The 24,769-nt window shown below is 46.0% G+C and overlaps 1 protein-coding gene across 2 annotated transcripts in view; it reads right to left on the reverse strand.

Moving 5' to 3' along the window:
• Positions 1-24,769, reverse strand: part of LOC125917201 (protein KIBRA) — an 82,362-nt gene that overhangs the window by 44,289 nt on the left and 13,304 nt on the right. For both annotated transcript variants that reach the window (XM_049623453.1, XM_049623454.1), the window contains exons 3-8: positions 15,197-15,273; positions 13,728-13,807; positions 8,788-8,917; positions 7,018-7,164; positions 5,743-5,816; positions 1,761-2,003 (exon numbers count right to left, since the gene is read on the reverse strand). In XM_049623453.1, the coding sequence (XP_049479410.1) occupies positions 1,761-2,003; positions 5,743-5,816; positions 7,018-7,164; positions 8,788-8,917; positions 13,728-13,807; positions 15,197-15,273 (751 nt within the window). The remainder of the gene's footprint in view (positions 1-1,760; positions 2,004-5,742; positions 5,817-7,017; positions 7,165-8,787; positions 8,918-13,727; positions 13,808-15,196; positions 15,274-24,769) is intronic.

Below are 24,769 nucleotides of genomic sequence, written 5' to 3' on the forward strand. Positions count from 1 at the left end.
GTAGGCCGGCTAACCATTTATTCAACTAACACTGGAGGTACGAGGGTATATAGACACAAGCCTTCTGCCCAAAGTATGCAGCCCCAGGGAGAGCAGGACAGAGTCTTGCTGCTGACGATTTCTAGCAGGTACTTCAAGGGCTGCAAAACACCAATTATGGAAGCCCTGTCCTACTCCTCCTCCACTTGTCTGGTGGTGGGTCACCCCATCAGCCATCCCTTCCAGGGGAGGATAGAAACACTTCCCTGGTAGCCATTCTGAGAAAGGGCTTAAGGATAAATGGACTCTGCTGTGCTTACAAGAGGCCAGGCAGAGGCTGGTCAACGTGACCCCTCGGGCACCCTACCATGTGCAAGGGGGGTTTATTCAGGTGCTGGAGTCGGATGTCAGCTGGGTGCTAGAGAGCTCAGAAGGCTCCCGAAGGGGAGATGCAGAGAGCGCACATCCAGGCCCCTAGGACTCCTGGCCTGCTTCCACTGGGCTGGAGGCAAGTTTACCTTCTTTATAAACTGGGCTTCTGCCTCTGATTTCACTGGAAAAGAGGAATTTCCTTGCTCATTCTCGCCCCCAAACACAAATGCGCATGTGCGCACACATACACAAACACATACACGTATGTGAAAATCACTACCTTTGCTTCTAAGCTCCTTAAGGGTAGGTACCTTGCTCACTAAAGTCTGCTGCCTAAAAAAGTGAAAGTAACTAGAATAGATTTTAAAGACACTGGGGCAGGGATTGTGACTTATTAATTTCTGAATCCTCCAAACTGCCTTGCATGGAAAATATGTACCAAAAAAGCCCATTTCTCAAATAAATGAATAAACAATAGCCTGACGGACAGAATGAAAGAATGAATGAGAAGCTGAGGACTGCAGGGCCTGTCCTGAACACAGGGTTGTGTTCTGTACATGTGGGTGTGGAGGCTGGGGAGACAGTGAAGGAAATCAAGTCTGTTATCCAGAGAACATAAACCAGTAGCTTTTGGGTTAAACCAAGCCCACAGATGAAGGTGATTTAGCCTTCACAATATTACTTAAAGTTATTAAATTAGTTGTCAATAGTTAAAAATACAGACAATTCTTTTCTTGAAATATGGGGACCTCTGGCAGCCTAAGGCCTCAATTCCCACCAGCCAGAGGTGGGAGTTGGCACCCACGAGGGACAAGGGGGTTCTGTGCACTCCAGTGGGACCCAATCTATCAGCAGGTGGGCCTCCAGCATTTGTATTGCCTGTTTGGCTCCTATCAGTATTTCATTCTGCACCCGCATCGAAATTAGTGTTTTTCAAAGTACAAACTGCAACCCCTTAGCATGAGGTGAAATCAATTTAGCGGGTCATGTCGTCATGTAAAGGAATGCAAGAGAGAAAATATCAGAGGGCTATCACACATAGTAAGAGTATACATGCTCTATTTTGTCCCTGTCATGTGAGTCACTGTCACCGAGTTGGCAAATGACTACTCTACATTATATAGGGTTGTGTGGCTTACGTTAGTCAGAAGATAATTTCTGAAAACTTGCACCCGAGCAGACTTTTTGGTGCTGCGATTCCCTGTGTAAACTCCTAGGTATCTGGTATTCCGGGTGGTGAATCATTTCCCCCAGTTTGCTACTTTAGCAAGTTGCAAGATTTCTACACCGAGTGCTCTTAGAGAGGAGCCCTTACGCCCCAGGTGGTCCCTCTTGCCCCTCCTGCTTCCGTGGAAGATAGACCCAGGAGGGTGGGTCCCAGGCCCCTTCTGGCCCCAGCCCAGCCCCACCTCTCTGTCAGCGCCTTGCTCTGGGTGTCCCGGGCTGCCTGCAGGTCCTTCTCCAGCCGCTTCCGGGCCATCTCCAGCTGCTCCACCTCTCCCTGGGTCCACTTTCGGGGGCTGATGAAGCGCATCTCCTTCAGCAGCTCCTCCTTCTCATTGATGAGGATCAGCCGGTCCCTTTCGGAGTCTAGCACTCCGGGCCAGGCCTCACTGTCAAGCTTGGCCAGCTGGATCTTCAGGTTGGCGATCCTGTGGGTGGAGAGGGGAGCATGACAGGTGTGCCCAGCGGCACTGTGGGAGCAGGGTAACAGACTGTGTTTCCAACGTTATGAGGTACCAGGAGCCATGACATCCTCAGAGCAATCTTTGGCAATGACTGTCTTCCCTTGGACCAGCAGGCCATCTCAAGGAACATATTTTCATCTAACAAACACAAATGGTGCCTACCGTGTGCCAACAGTGAGTAGGCTCTGCAGGGGTGGGAACGGGATGTAAACAAAGCAATGTCCTTGCCCTCAGGGATATTAAGGCTGGTAGAACAGAGAGCTGGATTCATCACCAGGCAATAACCTCCTACCGCCAGCTATGTGACCTTGGGCAAGTCACTTCATCTCTCTGGAAGGAACAACAAAGGCTCCTTTGTCATGGGGTTGTGGTAGAAGGTTTTTAGACATATTCCATGAACTCTCAAAGCACGGTATTTGGCACATAGTAAGCACTCAAATGAATGTTTCTGTATATATATATACACAGAATATAACATTGGGTAAACTCCCCAAGACTTGTTCTGAAAATGAGCAATAATGTGCTCAGAGTGTCTGGCACATAACTCGTGCCCAACCAATGGCAGTCATGGACCCACTACAATGACAGACAGCAAACCCTGAAATTGATAACTGTATGTTCCTAGCCCAGAGAATGGTGGCAGCACAGTGTGGTATAACCAACTGTGGATTTGGGGTCAGAGGCCTTGAGCCAAAGTCTTGGCTTTGGCCTTGACAGAAGGACCATTCTTTTTTTTTTTTTTAAATGTTTATTTTTATTTTTGAGAGACAGAGAAAGAGAGAGAGAGAGCGAGTGAGCAAGCATGAGCAGGGGAGGGTAAGAGAGAGAGGGACATATGGAATCAGAAGCAGGCTCCAGGCTCTGAGCTGTAGCATAGAGCCAGATGTAGGGTTCGAACTCACAAATCATGGAATCATGACCTGAGCTGAAGTTGGACGCTTAACCAACTGGGCCACCCAGGTGCCCCTATAAAAGGACCATTCTTAAGAAATCATTTTGGTATCATAAGCTTCTAGTACACTGCCTGGTACACTGTAGGCACTTATTAAATGTTAAAAGGATGGAGGTGGGAGCTCAATCCCTTAACTTTTTTGAGATGCAGTACCCTCACCTGTGAGGTGGAACATGCAAGGTGGGTTATGAGAACTGACTGAAAACTTATCATAAAGAGCTCTTTATACATTGCCAAGTGCCCATACAGATTAGGTATAATTACCTTTGGATCCAAGAAAGATTCACAATATAACTAAGATTATTGCTACAAATATCCAAAGGAATCATGACGTGACCCTTTAGGATTCAGCCTTTGCAAAAAGGGCTTTCAGCTATCACATCCTAGCCTCACCTGATCCCTAAAGGGTGGTAAGAAATGGCAGTGAATCTGTTGGACAGATGTCTAGAAATAGGATATGGTTCACCTAAGACTGCAAGTCATAAATGTGGCCAATACATGTTGAGAGCCCAGGTCTCTGGACTCCCAGCTCAATCTTATCTGCAGATATGTGGCCCAACCGTTATTTTATAAAAACATCATTAGGGTCAAAATCTCCACACTGTGCAGTAAAAATCCCATGCAGACAAACACATCTAGGTTTGGTTATTGCCCAGCCAAATGTATCAGAGGGATTCTTAGAGTTGATTAATTTAAATTCCGCATTCACAAAGAGAGTAATCTGGGATAAATTGGTAGCTTCCACCACTCTGAGGATGGAGTGGCGTGGACAGGTCTGGCGGGGGCTCCATTGTGCACAGTACACTGAAGGCTTGATCGATGCTTACATGTACTTTCTAGTGGTGCTTTCCCAGTGTTCCTTAACCTTCAGGCCACCTTTGGCGAAGCTGATGAAACTACTAGACTCACTCTGCAGAAATGCACATGTGACAAAACATGGCACACAGACCTTTCGTTACAGCTACCTGCCCTCCTACCTGGAGTCCTGCAGCCTGCTTTCCATTCAGCGGCTGCTTTATCCTTGACACTTAAACTACCTCTGGGTGAAGAGTGAGGCTCAAAGCTGGATTATGGCAGATGAGCCAGGAAGCTCTGTGATGGGAAGCTTAATGGTTCAACCCCAGAGGGAAGATTTCAATTCTTCAGTCTCTCCAGAATGGATCTTCTAATATAGGCATCATTGCAGACTGGAATATATCCAGGGTTCAGAGTGGTCCCCCTTCAGAGGGGACACGTGGCTGTCCAAATGCAGAAGTCTTGTTGTTTTGCTGGGCCTCTAGGGGGAGCTGAAATAATGCACAGTGTTTTTTTTCTACCTGACCAGTATCCAATTTCTCCTCCTTCTGTTAACAACACTCCCAAGTTTTCTTTGGGATATCACTCTTCCAATACTTAAGTCTTTTGGTTCCCACAAAGCTGACCTCAATCCCCTTCCCAGAGTTGGGCACATGACCCATGCCCGGACCTTCAGAAAATTCTAATTCCTCCAACACTGCAACAATAATTGGATCACTAGGAAAAGCCAGGGAGCCTCAAGCCTTAAACCTGTTAAATCTGTTGGGATAGGTAGGTCCTCCTGCTGCTGGGGTTGCTAACCTGATAGTATATAACTCTAGAATTGCTGGGGGTCACCTTTACATTTTGAAAGGAAAGTCTGTCAACACAAAGGCAAGCAGGGTAGAGAAAAGAAGAGAAACTGAGTTTATGTAACCTGATTTGAATCCCTGGATCCAGCTGTGTCTGAAGCTGGTTTATCCTAGGACTTTGGAATTCAATAAGCTGACAAATTCCCTTTTTTATTTCTTCTACTTTCTATAGGATTTCTGTCATTGCTGCAAAGGGTTTTGCTGCTCACACAGAGTTGGCAGAGGGGCAGAACTAGGCACTGCCACACCCTACATGGCCTGGCTTAGAATGCCATGGGCCAGGCAGTGTAACCTGAGGAGGAATGGATGCGATATTCCTAGCTTCATTCACCATTATGCTCTGTGGGTTCTTACCCAGTAAGGCTGGCCCTGTGCATAGGAAGCTCACAGACTTGGAGCCAGATTGTCCAGAATTCAAATTCTGACTCCATCATCTTGAAAAGTCATGAGACATCTCATATTTTACCTTTCTCTTCTCTAACATGGAAATCATATAAGATGTGCTATAAGGTTGCTTTTAAAGTTAAATGAGATGATACACATACAAATGCTTTAATACAACACCTGGCCCATAACAGATGCTCTAAACACATCAGGTTTGATTATTGTTTTAATTTTATTTGTGGCAGTGGAACCCAACTGCTTAGGAGACTGTGAAGCCACAAAATATCTAGTCACTGGGATCTACAGTTTATAAGCACAGCTTGCTCCCAGTTGGGCAGGAGACACCCAAGTGTTCAGTATCCAGAGGTTTTTCTCCTATTGCTAAAACCTCAGAAGTGCTCCTTCAAACCAGACTACTCACAGGATCATTGGAAAACCCTGATTAGAGAAACTGAGCTCAGCAAGTGGAAAGATAACTAGGCTCTGAGGTTTAACAGATTTGGGTGCAAAACACAGCTTCTACTTTTTATCTAGTGAAGTGTCCCTGGCTCAGTCATTTCCTGAGTTCAGAGAAGGTTAAAATATATGTGTCATAATAGTTATCTTCATAATCTTTGATGATTAAAGATGAGGTGTGTGAAAAGCCAGGCATGGGGCAGGCAGGCACTCTGCAATGGCAATTATCATTGTTGGAACCATCCCGCCCCCAGCCCCTAATTACCTTCTCTTAGCTTCTTCATATCGAAGGCGCAATCTGACCTTCTCTGCCAACTGATTGTTGCTGCTTGCGCCAAACTGGGGGAAAGAACAAAGTGGGGAATTATATGGCCATTGTGGCCGGTGCTGAGTTGGATTTCAAGAGCTCACGAGAGACTTGACAGCTTGCGTGGGAAGTAGCTAAGAATAGCCCCCAATTACCAAGCTGGCTGTGTGATAGCAGGGAAGCTAGTCAGGCAAAGACACTTCCTGCAGGCTGTGGGAAGACCCTCAAATTCAGACATCTATCACTTCTAGAAGAGAAGCTGAGAGCCCAGAATATCATCTTGCAGCCCCGAATGGCTTAGAGCCCATTCAAGCCCCAGCAGCATGGAGGACAGCTGGTCAGGAGGAAACAGGGACAGCCAATATACAAGAAAGGCATCCTGGGGGTGCTGGGGAGGGGCTCAACTGAAAACCCAGGGAGGCTGCAGCCAGGACTGAAACACTGAGTGAGCGAGGAGAAGGTCCTAGAACCTTCAGGGAGGCCTACAGATGGCTTGTAGCTGGACACATGGGTGGTCTGGAGACGGAAGGGACAGCCCATTTGCCATGTCTTTCTGTCAAGAGTGGCAAGAAGCTACAAGGTTCACCCAAGCAGATATGGATATAGCTTCTCTTCACAAGTGGGGACACAGCTATATGAAGAATCAGATAGGAATAGCATTTAGCCATGGAGGCTGGGAGGCGACTTTGCTCAATGTCACCTGCTCTAGGAAAACAAAAGTTCTCCAAACATTCCAGATGGCTATGGGTCAGTCCTGATCTAAAGCTTTCATGAAATAAATCTGGATGGTGCTCACACTATTCACTACGGTGCCCAGACTGAGCTTTTGAAGAGAGCTGTCTGAAAGCTGCATGTATTGTTTCAGGATGAACAGAAGGAAAGTATCATCTGCTTCACAGCTGGTGAAAGAAAAACAGAATGGTGTTGCAAATCTGTAGGAAGGAAACCAGAGAGAGCCACTGGTCCTTCACACATGCTTTCTGTGCAGCATCTAGAGACGCAAACGCATGGCTAGGCAACACTCAAGACCGAGGCTTTCCCCCCACAGCGTCGGCTTTCCCCCCACACCATCATCTCATGTCATCCTGGGGCCAAGAGGTCTGCAAGAGAATGGAGCTCCAGGAGGCCACGTTAGCAGGCAGGCCCACAGAGAGATACCAGTCACCTCCCAAGGTGAGAAATGAGAAGGCGGCTGCCCACTACGGCAGCCTCCTGGGTACAACGTCTACTCACACTTCCCGAGATGTCTGTCTGGGAGCTCACGTCCAGGTACTGTTTCGGCAGTGAGAAACCTGAACTTTCCAGAGAGCTGCTGCTGGACCACAGGTCAGAGTGGGACCCTCTGTCGATGAGGAAGCCGTCCTTCAGCATGGCGAGGCTCTAAGCAGGGGAGGGCAAGGTTAGCAACACAACTTTCTGGGAGGGAGCTCTGGTTTGTCACCCTCCATGTGCTCTCCTCTCCACTTCTGTAATGTGGTAGGAATCCTAGCTCTCTCTGGATATTCCACTTACCTTGTAAAGAGCTGGCAGCAAGTGGGTGGTTGCTCAGTGCCAGGTACTGTGCTGGGTGTTCTACTCGGGAAAGACTGGCATGGACACTGGCTCTAGAGCTACACTGCCTGACTTGGAATCCTTGCTCTGCTACTTGCTAGCTGTGTGACCTGAGCTAGTTGATTAAGCTCTCTGTGCCTCAGCTCCCTCTCCTAAACAAATAGGGATAACCACAGGGCCTGTCTCATAGGACTACCATACTGATTTAACGAGATGGCCAGTATAACGTGCTAGTACAGCCAACGCTCAGTAATTGTCAGCTTTATCATCATCTTACTTAATCCTCACATCAGTCCTCTGAAAAATGACCTAGGATTATCCCCATTTCTTTGCTAAGGGAGTTGTTACATGCAAAGGCTGGCAAATGACAGAGCAGGATGTGGTCCTGGCCTGACTGAAGATGCAGTGCTCTTAAGTGAGAGTCATGATAGGAACATGGCTCACGACTGTCCACGAGCGCCTGAACGCTTTCATCAGGTTGCTGCCCTGGGCAAGAGCTTCAAAATCATTCTGTTTGTCCTAGAGCATAAAGCTCCCTTCACTACATCAGTTATAGCAACCCCGAGCCTGAGTCCTAATCTGCCAGTGGGAACACAAACAAACACAGTATCTCAGTGGTCAGGGTCATTCCGGTGAGGGGAGGTAGAGTGTCTAAGGGTTAAAAGAATAGACATCTGTGTCAGTGTTTATGGGTTCGAATCCTCACTCCACCATGGACTCTGAGCTGTGTAGCAGTTATCTGTATGAAGGGAATAACCTAGGGCTGATGTAAGAGATAAGTGAGATACAATGCATGCAAAGTGTCCAGTTCAGTTGCCTGGCATGTTAAATCACACCGATTATCATTTGTCTGGTCCTCAGCAGAGGAAGAGCATGCAATGTAATTCTTATAAAGATGTTATATTTCGATGTCAGGGCTGTGGATGTCAAAACCATCTCCCTCCGTTTGGTTCTTTGAGAAGTAAGCCAGGTGGCCAGAGCCAGTGACAAGGACATGACCTTTGGACTCAACCAGATGGCTCCTAGTACAACTCTGCCAGTGATGTGACTTTAGGCAAGCCACCTATTGCTTCTGATCCTCCTTTTCCTATTCTACACAGTGAGACTGAAAGCCCAAAAAACTAGCGATGAGAGCTCAGTGATCTGTGCAGCATGTGGAAGTAGTGTGAGTCTTGGCACAGAAAAGTGCTCCAGGCACACGTGGGCAGCTCTGTCAGTTAAGCATCCAACTTCGGCTCAGGTCATGATCTCATGGTTTGTGGGTTCAAGTCCCATGTCGGGCTCTGTGCTGACAGTGCAAAGCCTGCTTAGGATTCTCTCTTTCTGCCCCTCCCTGATTTGTGCTTCTCTCTCAAAATAAATAAAGTTAAAAAAAAAAAAAAGAAAGAAAAAGAAAGAAAGGTGCTCCAAAGAAATTGAGAGATGGGACCCACATCACTGGAGCTCTCGTACCTTAATGAGATCTTGCTTTTCTTTTTCTCCACAAGTGATGGCCTTTTTGATGGCTTTTGTTTCTCTCAACACAGCCTGAGCTTCATCCAGTTTGTAGCTGCCCTGAGCATCAGACATTTTCTTATCGATTCTAGGAAACAGTCAATGGGAAAGTTCAGAAAAAGACAGGGTGAGGGATGAAGTCTCCCCAGAGGATAAGACGACAGGCTTCGGTCCTGCAGCAAGGCTCCTCTCTGTCCTGCATACCCTCCCTTCCCCAGGTCTAGCTGCCTGTGAAATGTCCCACAGGGTGGGGCTGCAGAAGCAACACCACTCTTTAAGTCAAGGGTCCTCTAAGCATCAGCTCTTACAGGAATTGTTCCCTGATTACCTCCCTGCTTCCTCCAGGCTAGGCTAGGTCTTCCCATCACACTGCACATAGCTGGACACTGCAATCATTATGTTGTGTTCTAGTTAGCAGAGCATGTGGTAGTATCCTTGACTTGTTACTAACAGGCTTGGGACAGGGGCAGGATTGAAAATGTTTAAGTAGTTTCGGTATCTGGCACAGGACAGTCCTTTAACTCAAGGTCTCTCAACCTCAGCATCTTGACATTTGGGTAGGATGATTCTTTGTTGTGGGGGGCTGTCCTGCACATTGTCCGGTATTTAGTAGCACCCTTGGCCTCTGCCCACTAGGTGCCAGTAGCGTCTTGGCCCCAAGCTGTGACAACCAAAAATGCCTCCATACTTTGCCTAGTGTCCCTTTGGGAAGAAGAGATAGATCTCCCTCAATTGAGACCCACTGCCTTTACCGAGTATTTGCTGAGTAAACACACAAGGAAGGAAAGGTGTGAATGATGGAAAACTCTCAGCCCTGCTACTTAGTAGTGTGACCTTGGGCATGGCCCTTAACAAGAGGCTTAGCTTCCTCCTCTAAAATAACCCGGGTAATGTCACCTGCCCAGCCCATGTTCATGAAGCTGTTAGGAATGTCAAATGGGATAAAGGATGGATAATCAAGTGCACTGGGAAGTACGGGATAAAATCAGCTTATCTAGGCCCCATATACAGGTTCATTTTGGAGGGTGGAGGGGGAGTTTAAAAAAAAAAAAAGAAAAAAGTTAAGGACCACAATGCCACTTTCTGAAGGTCAGACCAAACCAGAGATGGTGGAGGTCCCCACCCTCTGGGGAAGGAGGCTGGGGTATGGAGAACCTTCAGAAGGCAGAGATAAATTTTAACTGCTTCACACTTTCCCCAAAGGCTAGGCCTGAAGTTTTAGTCCCCAGTGGAGAAAAGGAAGTTTTACCGTCTGAGGGAACACCACAAACCCATTATTTCAGGATGAGAAACCGCTCACAGGCATTCCTCTCTGGTTTCCTGCTAGAAGCCAAATTGTCCTGGGCTAAAAATAACCTGAGTGGGGAATCACTGATGGGGGGAGCAGATTTTCATCCTGGTCTGTCTGTGCCTCCGAACAGGAGAGAGGGAGAAGACTCGGGAGAGAACTCCGGTCTCAGCACGGCCCTCCCCCTTCCCTTCCCTTCCGTTATTTCAGCCTCCGTGGAGAGAAAACAAAGCCCCATTTATGTCTCCCCACTAAAAATAGCCTGTCTATTCCTTTCGAGGACTTGGGCCTGAGCAAGCCTGCCAGGTTGGCTAACACTGGTCTCAAATTTAGTTTGAAAAATTAGTCTAAATGGAGCTTTCTGCAGCAGAGGCGTGCCCGAGATGCTCTGTGGAGGGGAGGATCCCCCAGGACGGGAGGTGGCCCGGCCCCAAATGGAGGCGAGGAGGGCAGGGAAGATGCCATTTGCTTGAGTCGGGCTGGGGGCTCTGGGGAGGGGGCTGTGCCCAGCTGTCCTCTGCCAACAGGGTGAGGATGGCTTTGAATCCTCAGCAGGATAAGACAGAAGCGGTTTGTCTGCTGTGCCTTGGGCTCCTCAGACAGCCTCTACCTGATTTCCCTCAGGGGCCTTAGCAACCCAGGCTCTGGAATTTGGCTCCAGAGAGTAGCTCCAAGAGGGAACACTCTTGGGATTGAGGTTGGGGGGAGGGGAACAAAGGGTCACCATTATGTGCTCAGTGAATGAATCTCTCTCTCTCTTTTTTTTTTTTAAGGGAAAGAAAAGTTATGTGGTTGTAGGGGAGAGGAGGGTGTAGTGGGCTGCATGTGTTCTAGAATTTCCAAATTATGCGGCTGTCCGGAGATTCACACACCCGGGAGCGGCAGGACAGCCACGCAGAAGCAGGGCAAAGGCTCTGACAGCAGGCAGCTCTTCTTGGCAATTCTTACCTGGGCAGGATGGCTTTGGGGGACGTGCCTTGAGATGCCGCACTGCTCCCCACCCACAGGGGTGACATGCCACATCGCATCTCCTTCCTGTTTACAAGGGCTCAGGGCAGCTGACAGGCCCAAGTCCTTTTGATTTTTCTTCTCAGGCTCCTAAGAGGCATCCTTCAATCCTCATCAACATTTCCTTTTTTTAAAAAAACTGGGGCTGCTGACTGTGAACTGGACAAATGGAAGAGTTTCACCTTCCCCCATGCTCTGCAAAGGGAGGAGGCTGAGATAGAAGTGACTAGATCACCTCCTACCACTAGCTTCTGAAAAAGATCCCAAGAGACAAGGAAAGAGGCCTCATGTTTTCTGGGTATGATGAGGGGGTTATCCAGGATGAGGCCAGGAAGGAAGGTATTAGCACATGAGCTTCTAAATCCAACAGTCCTGGGTTCAAATTCCAGCTTTGATGCTTACCAACTGGGGGTGGGGGGGCTGGGGTATATTTTCACCCTCATCAGTGCCCTCATCTATAAAGTGGGGCAGAACAAAAACTTCTCTTAAAGGGGCAAAGACAATGAAACGAGGTGACTGATGCACAGTCATTGCCCAGCACAGACCCTGCCCAGGGTAAATACAGAGTTCATCTGAGTTCCTCCCCATATCCAAGCAGGCACCCAGCTAGAGGTCACCCCCAACACCCCTTACTGACCCTCACACTCACTGCCAGGCACTGTCACATGCTTTAGTTTCATCTTTACAGTGACTGATTTTTCAGATAAACCAAAGCTCAAGGGGATTATATGTCATTTTTGTAAGGTCCCAGGGAACTGGGATTTGAACCCAGGCCATCTGCCTCTTGCAGCTACATTCCTAACCCTCTATGCCAAGGTGTGTATTAAAGCAGATGTCTTCCTCCACACTGAATGTGTAGCCAGCTTTGAGCGTGGGCAGTCAGAACTACCAGGAGTCTTATCTGGGCCTGATATCAAACATCAGTTGGGCGGAGGGAGGAGAGAAAGAAGGCTTGTCTTTGGGGTTTCAGCATCAGCTTACCAAAGAACAAGAATTTTCAATGCTGCTACAGGGTGACAAAGTGGTAAAACAGGTTTGTGGTGGCTCAGAGAATAATGGGAAATGTTCTAACCAGAAGCTCCTGAGGACTGCAGGAAGGGGGAGGAGGGAAAGGCCCCTGCGGTAAGATGACGTGGGAGTGAGTAGTCTTTCAACTATGTGTTCAGAATTTGGAGGGCTCATGAGGTTATTTGCTTTATAGGTCACGAGAAGGAATTTTCTAAGCTCATATTACTGCTCTCAACTGTCACTGGCATACGTACATATACATATATTAATAACATATGTACCTATATAAGCACACATATATAAACCATAATTTATAATAACTTGGAATACCAAAAGAACCCTATTATACACAATCTATAATACAAAGCCATACTTTCTTAAACCTTGTGTGGTGGGGGATTCATGGTAGCTCTCCCCTCCAGACAGTGGGGGCTTGAGGGATGGGAAAACGTGAACAAGAACCAACCAACCCCTCCAGTGGTCACAGTTCCCTGGATTAAGAGAGCCTACAGACAGACATCCCCAGGCTTGGAGCTGTGTCCACAGAGTAGTGGGGGTGGATTTGAGGTTCAGAGAATGAGGAAGAGGTATAGTCAGACAGCGAGAAAAAGCAAGTGACTATAGAAGCTGCTGACTGTAGAGATGTGGCCTCCCTGGGAATCTACACGAGATGTCCCTTAGGACAGAGAAATCTCCTGGATGTTCTCCTTGGGGCTTCCAAGAGGGGTCCCAGGCACCTCTGTAATAACTATACACTGAGTCCTTCAGACATACCGAACATGACTCAATGCAGGTTTGTTGCATGTGTGATTATTCCTAATAATAACGTGACTCAGTTTCCTCATCTATAAAGTGGAGTTAGCCAAAAGAACATTCTTTAGAGAGTTGCAGTGAGGATCAAGTGAAGTCACTCAAGCAGAAACACTGAAAGTGCTTCCCGGCAGAGTAACTGCTCAACAAATCTTGCTAGTATAATAACGATAAATAGCCATCAATGCACCTGCTCTAAAGAAACAATAGAGATGTACCTTGGTGGCAAGTCAGCTTCTACAAGTGAAAATTACACTTGGTCAAAGTTATCCCGGGAACTCCTTAAGTCATCTATCTAGCACAGTGTGCGTGGCACCATGCATGCTCTTCTAGCGACTGGTGCTGGGGAAGAGGCCCTTGCTCCTACTGTGGGGCACATTCGCTGTTCGTCTTTAGGGGCTATGGGAAAAAAAGTTTGTTTTTGTGTGTGTATCAGATCCTACTGGATCTACTGGAGGACATGAGACAGGTGCCCATAAGTGCCCAGCAATACTCGTTTCTATGACAGAATACTTGTTTTTACGACTAAAATTCAACTGAACGGAACAGACTTTAATGGCTTCAGGAATTCAGATATCTCTGGTTTGAAAGGATTCCTCTCTTCTCCTTCTGAACCTCATCCTTGGGTGACAATATCTTGAGTAAACACCAGTGGAATAGAACTGGGATCAAATGATTAGAGTGGCCTTAAAGAAGAGAGGGAGAGAGAGAGAGAGAAAGAGAGAGAGAGGCAGGAAGGGGATTACGGGGCATCCCTATGCTCTGCATGGCAGGGTAGACTTACTTCTTCAGGGTCTGAAAGCCACGCTCTTTGAACTGCAGCTCCTGCTGGAGGTGAACCATCTCTCTCTTTAGCTTGTTGACCTGGATGGCAGAAGGCCACACATGGGGCTAGATCAGAGGTTGATACAGAACTGCAGGCTGCCTTCTCCTCTAAGGGGAACCCAGAGCCCCCCCCCCCCCCCCCCCCCCCTCCCCCCAGCGCCCCACGCTCCCCCCCCCCCCCCCCCCCCACTGCCCCTCAGGCCACAGGGTCACAACACCATCCCCTCAGTGATGCTGCCTTGGTCTCTGCAGCTGCTCATGTAGTCAGCATCCCAGCCTGGCTGTCCTGCAGGTCAATCCTGGCTAGCCCTCACTTGAGGGAAACAGGAAGTGGACAGGTGTCAGCTGACCTGGGATAGAACTTGGCCTTCCCACTGCCTTGCTGGATGACCTCTCTCGAGCCATCTCACCTCCCTGAGACTCCCTCTCCTGTTCTGATAGGTGAGGAATATGGTAATTCACAGGGCTGTGCATTACTTAAAGCAGGTAATGGGTATGGAGGTGAGAGGCAGTGCAATAACTTTAGAGGCAAGACATGGTCTGGGAGCTGGATTGGCTTGCAGGAATGCTGTTTGGTTTGCAGTTATAAAATTTAAAGAGTTAATTGCTAATAATGAAATATGGAGAGATTTCACATAATAAGCCTAAGTATAGTTCTCTTCTAAAAACAGAAGATCTGCCAACACTGAGCCCTCATTCCAGCACAGCCACAATAGGGTAGGGCTGAAACTCAACTACCCCTTTAGACAGGGCACACCTCTCTAAGGCTACACTCTTCCCAGCACACCCTACTGCTTCACCCCTGGCCCACTTCCCCCTTTTGTTTTCTTGTAGGCATGATTTTGGAAAACCTACCTGAAGTTATCACTGAGCCTGCGTTCCAAATACTGGCTTTCCCTTGAACAAGTCACTTAACTGCTGTGTCATAGTTCCACACCAGTAAAATGGGAATGATAGTTATTCCCAAGAAGTCATGAAGTAATTATCATGAAGGAACTAAATAAGACAATATAGAATAAGCCACAGCTAGGAAGAGAGCACACTGCGTTAAGAACTGTAAGTTCTTTGACCTTGGGTAAGCCCTGAATCCTTGTGACCTTGGGGCAAGTTACCCTAAGCTTCTGTTTGCTCATCTTTAAGTGCAGATATGGACAACAGCTGCTTCGTGGGTTTGCTGCGGAACACGAGACAGCATTCATGAAGCACTGAGCACCATGCTTGGTCTACAGTGACACGGTCGCTGCTGTTACCATTACAATTACTGTGACAGCTGCTACCACTGCTACTACTGCTGTTATTTAGGGTCCTGTCAGTCAGCACCAGCCATCACTGCCTGGTGGAAGCGTCTCCTTTCGTCCAGTGGGTGGGCAAGTGGCCTGTGGCTGCCTCGGTGACCCCCCTTCCACAGTATAGGCAAAGAGGCCCTACCCGGGATTTTGCTGTAGCAATTTCAGCTTTCAGGATCTCAGGGTCATACTTAGAGCTGGATGACGAACCCGACACCACTGCAATGAAAAAGAAAAAAAAAAAAAGTTCTGTAGAAGAAACACATTTTGGGAGAGATGGCTTATTTGGACATCTACATAAACCCAGAAAGGAATCACTAATCATGAACAAACTAAATGTCCAACAAGGGGGGGGATTTTTATTTTTTATTTTTTTAAGTTTATTTATTTATTTTGAGACAGAGAGCACACAAGCAGGGGAGGAGCAGAGACAGGGAGAGAAGGACTCCCAAGCAGGCTCTGCACCATCACCGCAGAGCCGGATGTGGGGCCTGAACTCATGAACTCTGAGATCATGACCTGAGCTGAGATCAAGAGTCAGACGCTTAACTGGCTGAGCCACCCAGGCACCCCAGTGAAGGGGAATTTTGCTAAATAAATATGGTACATGCATAAGTGAGGATGATACAACTTAACGTGATTTAAAACAATTGTACACAGGAATTCTGAACAAGGGAAAATGTCCAAAACTTACTGCCACCTGAAAACAGTAGTTTATAAAAAGCCATAAGGAGTAACTTAAATTTGTTAAATATACACAGTTAACAAACATATATATACACATATGCATCTAGAGAAAGCACAGAAAGAAATATACCAAAAAGATAATGTTGATATCTAGAGATATGGATGATACATAAGACCAATTTTCATCTTTGTATTTTTATTTTCCACACTAAGAGGAATACATTTTTATAATCAGAAAAATAACTAAAAGTATTATTTATTGTACTCTACAATATTAATGTACTTTAAAAAAATTTGAGAGCGTGCAAGCAGGGGAGAGGGAGAGAACTCCATGCTCAGTGCAGAGCCCAAGGTGGGGCTCAATCCCACAACCCTGAGATCATGACCTGAATGGATGTCAAGAGTTATCAAGAAGTGCTTAACCGAGTCACCCAGGTGCCCCCTTAATGTACATTTTTAAAGGAAAATAAATTACCCATAACCCCACCACCCTAATTCAATTCTCTTTTTCAAAGTTACTTTGATTATCCACAGTTGTTATGTAGTTGTAATTACTGCATTTTAAAAATTTTAAAATAGCATTTATGTCTTGAAAAGATATCTTAAGGCTTACAAAAATGAACACAACACAGTAAAATACATTTGAAGTAAGGACATGAGATGAAGGGAAAACAAGAATGAGGAATCACACCCACAGGCGTGAGGTTAGTTAGGGCTCATGCAAACATGGAGGGTCCCCTTCCTTACCAGACACCACAGACCTGGCTCTGAGCTTCCTAACTGGTGATGTGAAGAGGGAAAGGGGCCCAATGTACAATTCATGGTGTCCTTAATATAAACACAACCCCACTGTTCACGAAAAGGATAGGGGTTCTTAGTATGGAGGCCAGAGAAGAGCTTCTCCCCTGGGGCCTTAATCCCAACCAGGTGTGCAATTCCATCATTTCCCACCCCCCCGCCCCCCACCCCTCACATTCCACCTAGTGTCTTCTGGACACTATGTGTGCACGTGCACAGTGAGATCAACTGCTGGGGCCTGGAGTTTCCTGAGGACAGAGACTGGTGGCAATTTCCAGTGTTGGGAGGTAGGGCCTTCTGGTTATGCACGAGTTAAAATGGAACACTGAAAAGTTCCGGAGAAGGGAAATAAAACTGTCTGCATAGTAACAGTAAAGATGATAGGCGGTGTTGCCTTTGTGCCCAGTTTACAGTGATGATGATGAGGAGGAGGAGGCTTTACCAGAAGAGATGGGTGGTGGGAACATCTGGATGGGTGGGGAAGACCTTGCAGTCCCCATTGTCAGCTTGGAATAGGGACTTCAGAATCACATGTTTGTTTCCAACTGGAAGCTTTCATTTCCTGCATTCTAATTCCTCTGATGTTTGCTGAACTTAGGGATTTCAGGGTGGGATTTGGCTGGATACATAGCTGGAGGCAGTGATTTAAGCAATTTCCCCCTGACAGTCTTTTTTCAACAAAATTTTAAGGTCATTAATATTTGTTACCCACTGATTAATTGTAAGAACATGATGAAAAGAGTCATCGGTGAGAAAAAAAGATGGGGATACACTTAAAAAGGGGGTGTCCATTCTACGAGCACCCCATCCTGTCAACCACTCTGCTAACCAGGCTGTGCCACTGGACTTGGGTCTACACCACAGGGAACTGTAAACGAGAGAGTGTTAGCAGCCTGGGAGAACCCATGAAGAACTGTAAGACCTGACCCTAACAGGGAGAGCATGACTGTGGGGACCAGAAACACCAGTGCTGATCTGTGGAAAGTGGGTGTGCTCCTTGGACATGCTCAAAAATCTTGGAGGGAAGGGAACCCAAAAAAGAACAGACTCCTGGGGCACCTGGGTGGCTCAGTCGGTTGAGCATCCGACTTCGGCTCAGGTCATGAGCTTGCGGTTCATAAGTTCGAGCCCCACATCGGGCTCTCTGCTGTCAGTACAGAGTCTGCTTTAGATCCTCTGTCTCCCTCTCTCTGCCCCTCCCCTGCTTGCTCTTTCAAAAATAAATATTTTTAAAAGTTAATGAAAAAAAAAAAGGAGAGGCTTGATTTTATTCCTATTAAAAAAAAAAAAAAAAAAAAGAACGGACTCCCACCAACTGAGCCACTGGGGGCTTGGATTCTTACGCTTTGGAGTACCACCGTGAAATGCACTATTTGTATCCAAAGCTGTTGAAATGGGATGTAGTCTGTTACCATTTTTTTTTTTTAAGTTTATTTATTTATTTTGAGAGAAAGAGAGCAAGAGCATGGGAGTGAGCTGGGGAGGGGGGGGGGGGAGAGGGGGAGAGAGAGAGAGAGAGAGAGAGAGAGAGAGAGAGAGAGAGAGAATCCCAAGCACCTCCACACTGATACAGGGTTTGATCCCACGAACTGTGAGATCACGACCGGAGCTGAAATCAAGAGTCAAAAACACTTAGCCGACTGAGCCACCCAGGCATCCTGCCTGTTATCATTTCTTAAGTAAACATTTTACATAAGTAAAAAATGCACGTGGAAAGGTGCACAAATCATGTGTGCAGCTTGATGAATTTTCACAAAAGAAACACACTCAGCCAATAAGCACCACAATCAAGAAAAAGGTCATTGACCTCCTTCCCCTTGTGCCACTATCCCCTCACTATCCCTCCAACAAAGGAATTTTATATTCGAACAGGACCTCACAGGGTGACTTTAAATGCCCACCTTTTTTATAGCTTTTGATTTGTAAGCTTTTTTTCAAGCTACAGACGACCACAAGTTTAACAGTCCAACATAGTACAAGGTTTGTTATAAACAGAGAACGTTCCCCAGGTCCCTATCCCTCACTCCTGAAAAGGGAATCATTTCAATGTGTTCAGCTAATTTCTTGATTACCAAGAGGCAGCAAGTTATTTTTATTTTAGGCATTATGTACTTACTTACCTGTCTGGAGGACAGGGAGTTAGCTTCCCACCCTTCTCCAGGCCTGACATGGTACATGTGCACCCCTCCCAGCTCCCCATCCTCGGAGACAGCATAATCTTGGTGAAAGCCATCTTCAGTGTTTGCATTACTTTCACCCTGTAAACACAACTCGGGCCAGAGGCATGTAGCTGACTTTGCTTACTTTTCTTTTCTGGCACATTTTTTTGGGTTTGTTTTTCCTAGAGTTAATAATTGTCATTTTTATGCTTGCTCACTTTCTACAAACTGATCACAGATTCAACCTCACGCTCTGCCAGTTATCTGAATCTCCCCTCACAGGGTCCAGGCCCGTCTGCGTCCTGCTGGTTTCTGCTCTTTGGCTCTGCCTGGCCCAGGCACGTGCCTGCTTTGGCGTGAGCTGGTTGCTCTCTGTGCTGCGGGCATCCTGAGATGCCCTTCCTGCCTCTCTCCTCTTTCCTAAATACCATGTCTTCCCCTCCTACCAGCTCATTTCAGTAGAACACCAGCAGCTTCCCAAGGAGGAGGCCACAAAGAAAAGAAGCTTTTGAAATCATGCATGTCTAAAAATATCTTTGTTCTACCCTATAGTTGATTAAAGGTAGTTTTGCAGGATATAGAATTCTAGGTCGTAAGTGATTTTCCTTAAAAATTTGAAGTCATGGCTCCATTGTTCTAGGTTTCTAGTGTTACTGTTGAGCTACTCTGAGTTCTGATAATTTTTGTGTGGCCTGGTTTTTCTCTCTGAACGCTTTCAGGATCTTGGATCGTTCCATGTTTGAAGCGGTACAAAGGTATGTCTTGGTGTGAGTGGACTTTCATGCATTGTGCTCACTAAGCCCTTTCAATCTAAGAACTCTCTTCCAACCGTTCTGGGAAATTCTTCTGAAATTATTTTACCTGATGCTTCTTCTTCTCTGTTTCCTCTGGAACTTTTCATTATTCTGATAGGCTTCCTGGCCTGGTGCTCTTTTTTTTCCCCCCCTCTCTTCTTTTCCATCTCATTGTATTTTTGCTCTGATTTTTTAGAAGATTTCTTCAGGCTTACCTTCCAGTCTTCCTACGGATTTTAAATTTCTGCTATAGCATTTTAATTTCTAAAGGTTCTTTTGTGTTCTCTTAATGTTCCTTTCTATAAAATATAGCATCCCGTTCTTGTTTCATGGGTGTGTAGCTTCTCTTGATGTTTTCTCCACGTATACTCCCTGTTCCCACAAGGCCTCCCCATCACCAAGGGTTTGTTTTCATCTCTATTTTGCATGTCAGAGGCTTTGCTCAGGTGTCTGGAATCTCAGTTGTCTGCTCCAAAAGCAGAATGGAGGGGCGCCTGGGTGGCTTAGTCAGATGAGCGACCAACTTTGGCTCAGGTCATGATCTCATGGTTTGTGAGTTCGAGCCCCGCGTCGGGCTCTGTGCTGACAGCTCAGAGCCTGGAGCCTGCTTCGGATTGTGTGTCTCCCTCTCTCTCTCTGCCCTTCCTCCACTCACGCTGTGTCTCTGTCTCAGAAATAAACATTAGAAAAAATTTAAAAAAAAAAAAAAGCAGAATGGAGTGAGGTTTGTTGACTGTGGCTTATATGGTACATGCTTTGGCTGGACTGTTTCATCCAGAAATGCTCAATGTCTTTACATCTCTTTTATCTGGTCAGATTCCCTAGACTCTGCTACTATCCAGCCTGGGTGGTAATAGCCTGGCACCATTCTGGGGACCAAGTGGTACATGTGAGCTGGGATCTCAAATCCTTTGGGTCCAAGTTCACTTAATCACTGTGTTTTCAGTGTGGTGCACCCCACCTTGTATCCTGCCAGGTTGGGGATGGGCTGTATGATTTGGGGAAGAGATTTGCTTGTCCTTTTCCTAAAACAGCTTTTACCCAATCCTCTTTATTTCAGGGCCTCCTCAAACTTGACTTACATTCCCAAGGACAGCTGAGGATTCCAATTCCCACGACTTTTGCCAGTGATCTATGTAGACCAGAGTGCTGGTTTTCCTCACGATCAGCTTGTATTCTCTTTTCTCAGGTCTATCAGATAGGTTGTCACCTGCCCATCTGCTTTCCAGCTTCCACATCTTATTGTCACTCTTTTTTCTCCCAGTCTCCCTGTCTTTGTGCATGTACTCCTTAAAAAGGAAATCTCTTATTTTGTATTTTCTTGGTTTCAGGAGTGAGGGAAATCAGGTAGGTGGTTCAACTGGCATTTTTAACTACAAGGTTCCCAATGATTGCTTTTTCAAATGGGAAACCAAGGCCTAGAAAGAGGAAGGAACATGGTGAGGGCCCAAAGAACCCAGTTATCCTGAGTTCTCATCTTTCAGAGGATGGGAGAACCCAAATGTAACACAAGAACCTTAGAATTTGACTGATGACTTGTATTAAATTAAGAGAAAATTAAAAAAAATTTTTTTTTAATGTTTTTATTTATTTCTGAGACAGAGAGAGACAGAGTATGAGTGGGGAAGGGGCAGAAAGAGACAGAGACACAGAATGAGAAGCAGACTCCAGGCTCTGAGCTGTCAGCACAGAGCCCGATGTGGGACTCAAACTCATGGACTGCGAGATCATGACCTGAGCCAAAGTTGGATGCTTAACCAACTGAGCCACCCAGGTGCCCCAAGAGAAATGTTTTTGAGGTTAGATACTCCTGTACAAAGGCTCTGCCACTTTTTACCAGTGTGACCTTGAAGAAGCTCCTTCCCCTCTCTGGGCCTCAGTTTCCTGATATGTAAAAAAAGAAACAATATTTGCAGGATAGTTGGGAGGGGAAGGTTACTTTAAATAATGGATGTGGAATGCCCATCACATTGCCCTGCAGGAATATAACAGGTGCACAATAAATATTAGTTCTCTTCTCTTTCCCCATGGAGCCAGAGACTGCACCAGAGGTGCTGACAAAGCCTCCACCCCCAGGACCCCACCTGTGGCCAGGCCCCACCTCAGCCAAGGCCAGGTGGCAAAACTCTCACAAGCTCAGGCAAGCCATCTGAATTAGAAACAAGGCATGTGACCTCACCAGTCTATCAACATGTTGGAGAGCTTGACTTGGAAGACAAAGCTGGTTTTAAACCCATAGAAAGTCATGAGGAGGAAGGGTCATGTCTTTTTAACTGGGATGCTTAGGCTGGGGACGCCCCAATTCCTGGATGGTTTGGATCTCAGATCTGGTTACCAGAGATGACCTCAGTCACTTTAGGTGGAAGTTCTTTAACATTCAAACCAGTGGTGCCTTTGAACTTGATGGAGTCATATGATAAGACTGCATCATTATTTTCTACCACTAATCATGTATTTATTCTTATTAGTTCCAGGGATCTGTTAAAATCTTTTGTCATTTCAATGCCAGTAAATTAATAATATCAAACAATTGTTATTATTTATTGAGAGCTTAAGAATATGACAAGTACTTTTCCAAGTACTTTACATCTGTTAACTAATTTAAGTCTCATAACACCCCAATGAAGGTGATACCATTATTATTTTTTTAAATGTTTATTTATTTTTGAGAGAAAGAGAGAGAGCAGGTGAAGGGCAGAGAGAGAGGGAGACATAGAATCTGAAGCAGGCTCCAGGCTCTGAGCTGTCAGCACAGAACCTGATGTGGGGATTGAACTTACAAACTGTAAGATCATGATCTGAGCTGAAGTCGACACTTAACCGACTGAGCCACCCAGGTGCCCTAAGGTGACACCATTTTTATGTCAATTTTATAGAAGAATTTGAGGCAGAGAGAAGTAGCATATAACTTGGGCAAAGTTACACAGCTAGTAAATGGCATATCCTGGATGTGAACCCAGGCAGTCTAGCTCGAGTTCATACTCTCAAAATATTATGTAAAGTATTTAAGAGGAATGTTGAGCCATTAACATATTCTAAGGGTACTGGTTTACTGATACCAGTGGTTTTAAACTGGGAGAATTTTGCATCCCCCTAGAGTATATTTGGCAATGTCTGGAGACATTTTTGGTTGTTACAGCCTGCGGTAGGGGGTACTACTAGCATCTAGTGGGTAGAGACCAGAAGTGCTGCTCAACAACCCACAATATATAGGACAGTCCCTACAGTGAAGATTTAGCTGGCCTCCAATGTCAGTAGTACTGAGGTTGAGAAACTCTGACATGGACCCAGGAGAGGAAGGTACCATAACATTTTATATTTAAACAGAAGGGATCATACACATAAAGAGGTGAAGTATGTTCTCCAAGAGGACACAGTAACAGTGGAGATTCAAACTCAGGCTCTCTGACTTCAAAGTCCAATGATGGTCATCTCTTACCCTCAGGCTTCTCTGTGGAAATATATCATTCCTGCCCATTTGGCTCTTTTCCCCACCTTGACTTTTTATTTTGGAAACTAAATGTATAGCAAATTTGAAAGACTAATATAATATTAATATACCCTTCTTTTCCTAGGTCCACCAATTTTTAACATTTCCCCACATTTGTTCTATCTATCCCTCCCTCCACTCCAATTCTTCCTCTCACTGAGACGCCCGGTTCATAGAAAGCCCTCAATGAATGATTACTGAAAATGGTGGGTGGCCAAAAAATGCAAACCTGTCCTCTATTCAAAACCACCAACATGTCATTGGCAGCTACTGATCAGCTTACTGAGACTGATGGCATAGTTATATTGTTTTTTTTTCCTGCTAGATCTTTTTTGAAATTAAGCTGTAGACATGATGCCACATGCATGTCTTAAGAACAAGGACATTCTCCTACATAGCCACAATATGATGATCACAATTAAGACAATCTTCCAAATATCTGAGAATGTCTGTTATGGCTGCTTCCCCCTCACCCTCCCACCCCCCGCCTGCAACCTCAACCCAGGGTCTAACCAGGGTGCAAACATTTAATCTGGTTTATGCCTCCATAGGTTTTTGTTGTTGTTGTTGTAAGTATAGAAGAGTTTCCCTTCTTTCTAGTTTTTCACACTTTTTCACCCCTTGAAGAGTCCAGGCCAATTATCTCGTAGGACATTCCACATTATGGAGCTGTCTGGCTGTTTCTTGATGATTTGATGGATGGTAAATATTTTTGTCAAGAATCCTCCACAATGTTCTTACTGCATCACATCAGAAAGCACACGATGTCAGTTCGTCTCCTTACGGTGATGCTAATTTTACACCTGTGTAAGGCGGTAGCTGCAGTTCTTTCCATGTGAAAATATACTTTACCTTCTGAAATTCATAAGTGATTTGTGGGGTGATACTTTGGGTCCATGTAAGCATCCTGTCCCCCAAAATATAAAGGTTCATTTTTATACACACTTGTCACTTCTCAGACTGCAGGGCTTCAGGAGAAAACAAAATCACCCCACCTCTTCAAATCTGAGCTTCACTAGGGACAATAATATCTCCCTGCCAGGGCTGTGGCAAGGATGATGCTATAGATTGAATTCCCTCCTCCCTGCCCCCAATCCATATGTTGAAGCCCTAACCCCCAATGGGATGGTATCTGAAGAAAGGTCTTTAGGAGGTGATTAGGTTTAGATGAGGTCACGAGGGTGGGGCTTTCATGATGGGATTAGTGACTGTACAAGAAGAGACTGTGCTCTCTGTCTCCCTCTCTGCTATGTGATGACAAAGTGAGAAGGCAGCCATCTGCCAGCCAGAAAGAGGGCTCTCACTAGAACCAGACCATGCTGACACCCTGATCTTGGACTTCAAGCTCCAGAACTATGGGAAAATATATTTCTGTTGTTTAAGCCACCTAGTCTCTGAGATTCTGTTATGGCAGCCTGAGCTGCCTAAAACAGATTAAGTGCTAAAACGCTCATGACAGTCTCTAGGACATTACTTGACCTAGAAAAAGGTAATAAGTATAATACAGTTCTTTTCCATAATCTGAGACTCTGGGGATTTGCTTGAGTCGCCAGGGAAAAGGGCAGGGCTGGGAAAGTGAGTAACTGGGCAAGTTCTGTCCCCAAGGCGGACTGAACTTCTCAAAATGAGGGCTTCACACAGGAGAAGTATCCAGTGACGCAGTCAAGCTATGTCAACCTAACAGCATGGCCTAGTGCTGGCCCCTTCGCCCACACTGAAGATGCTGGAGGGGCAGATGGGATGGATTTACAACTTACTGCTGCTCTCACCAGCTCTAAGACCCTGGG

This window comes from Panthera uncia, unplaced genomic scaffold (assembly GCF_023721935.1).
Source record: "Panthera uncia isolate 11264 unplaced genomic scaffold, Puncia_PCG_1.0 HiC_scaffold_158, whole genome shotgun sequence".
Classification (NCBI taxonomy): Eukaryota; Metazoa; Chordata; class Mammalia; order Carnivora; family Felidae; genus Panthera; species Panthera uncia.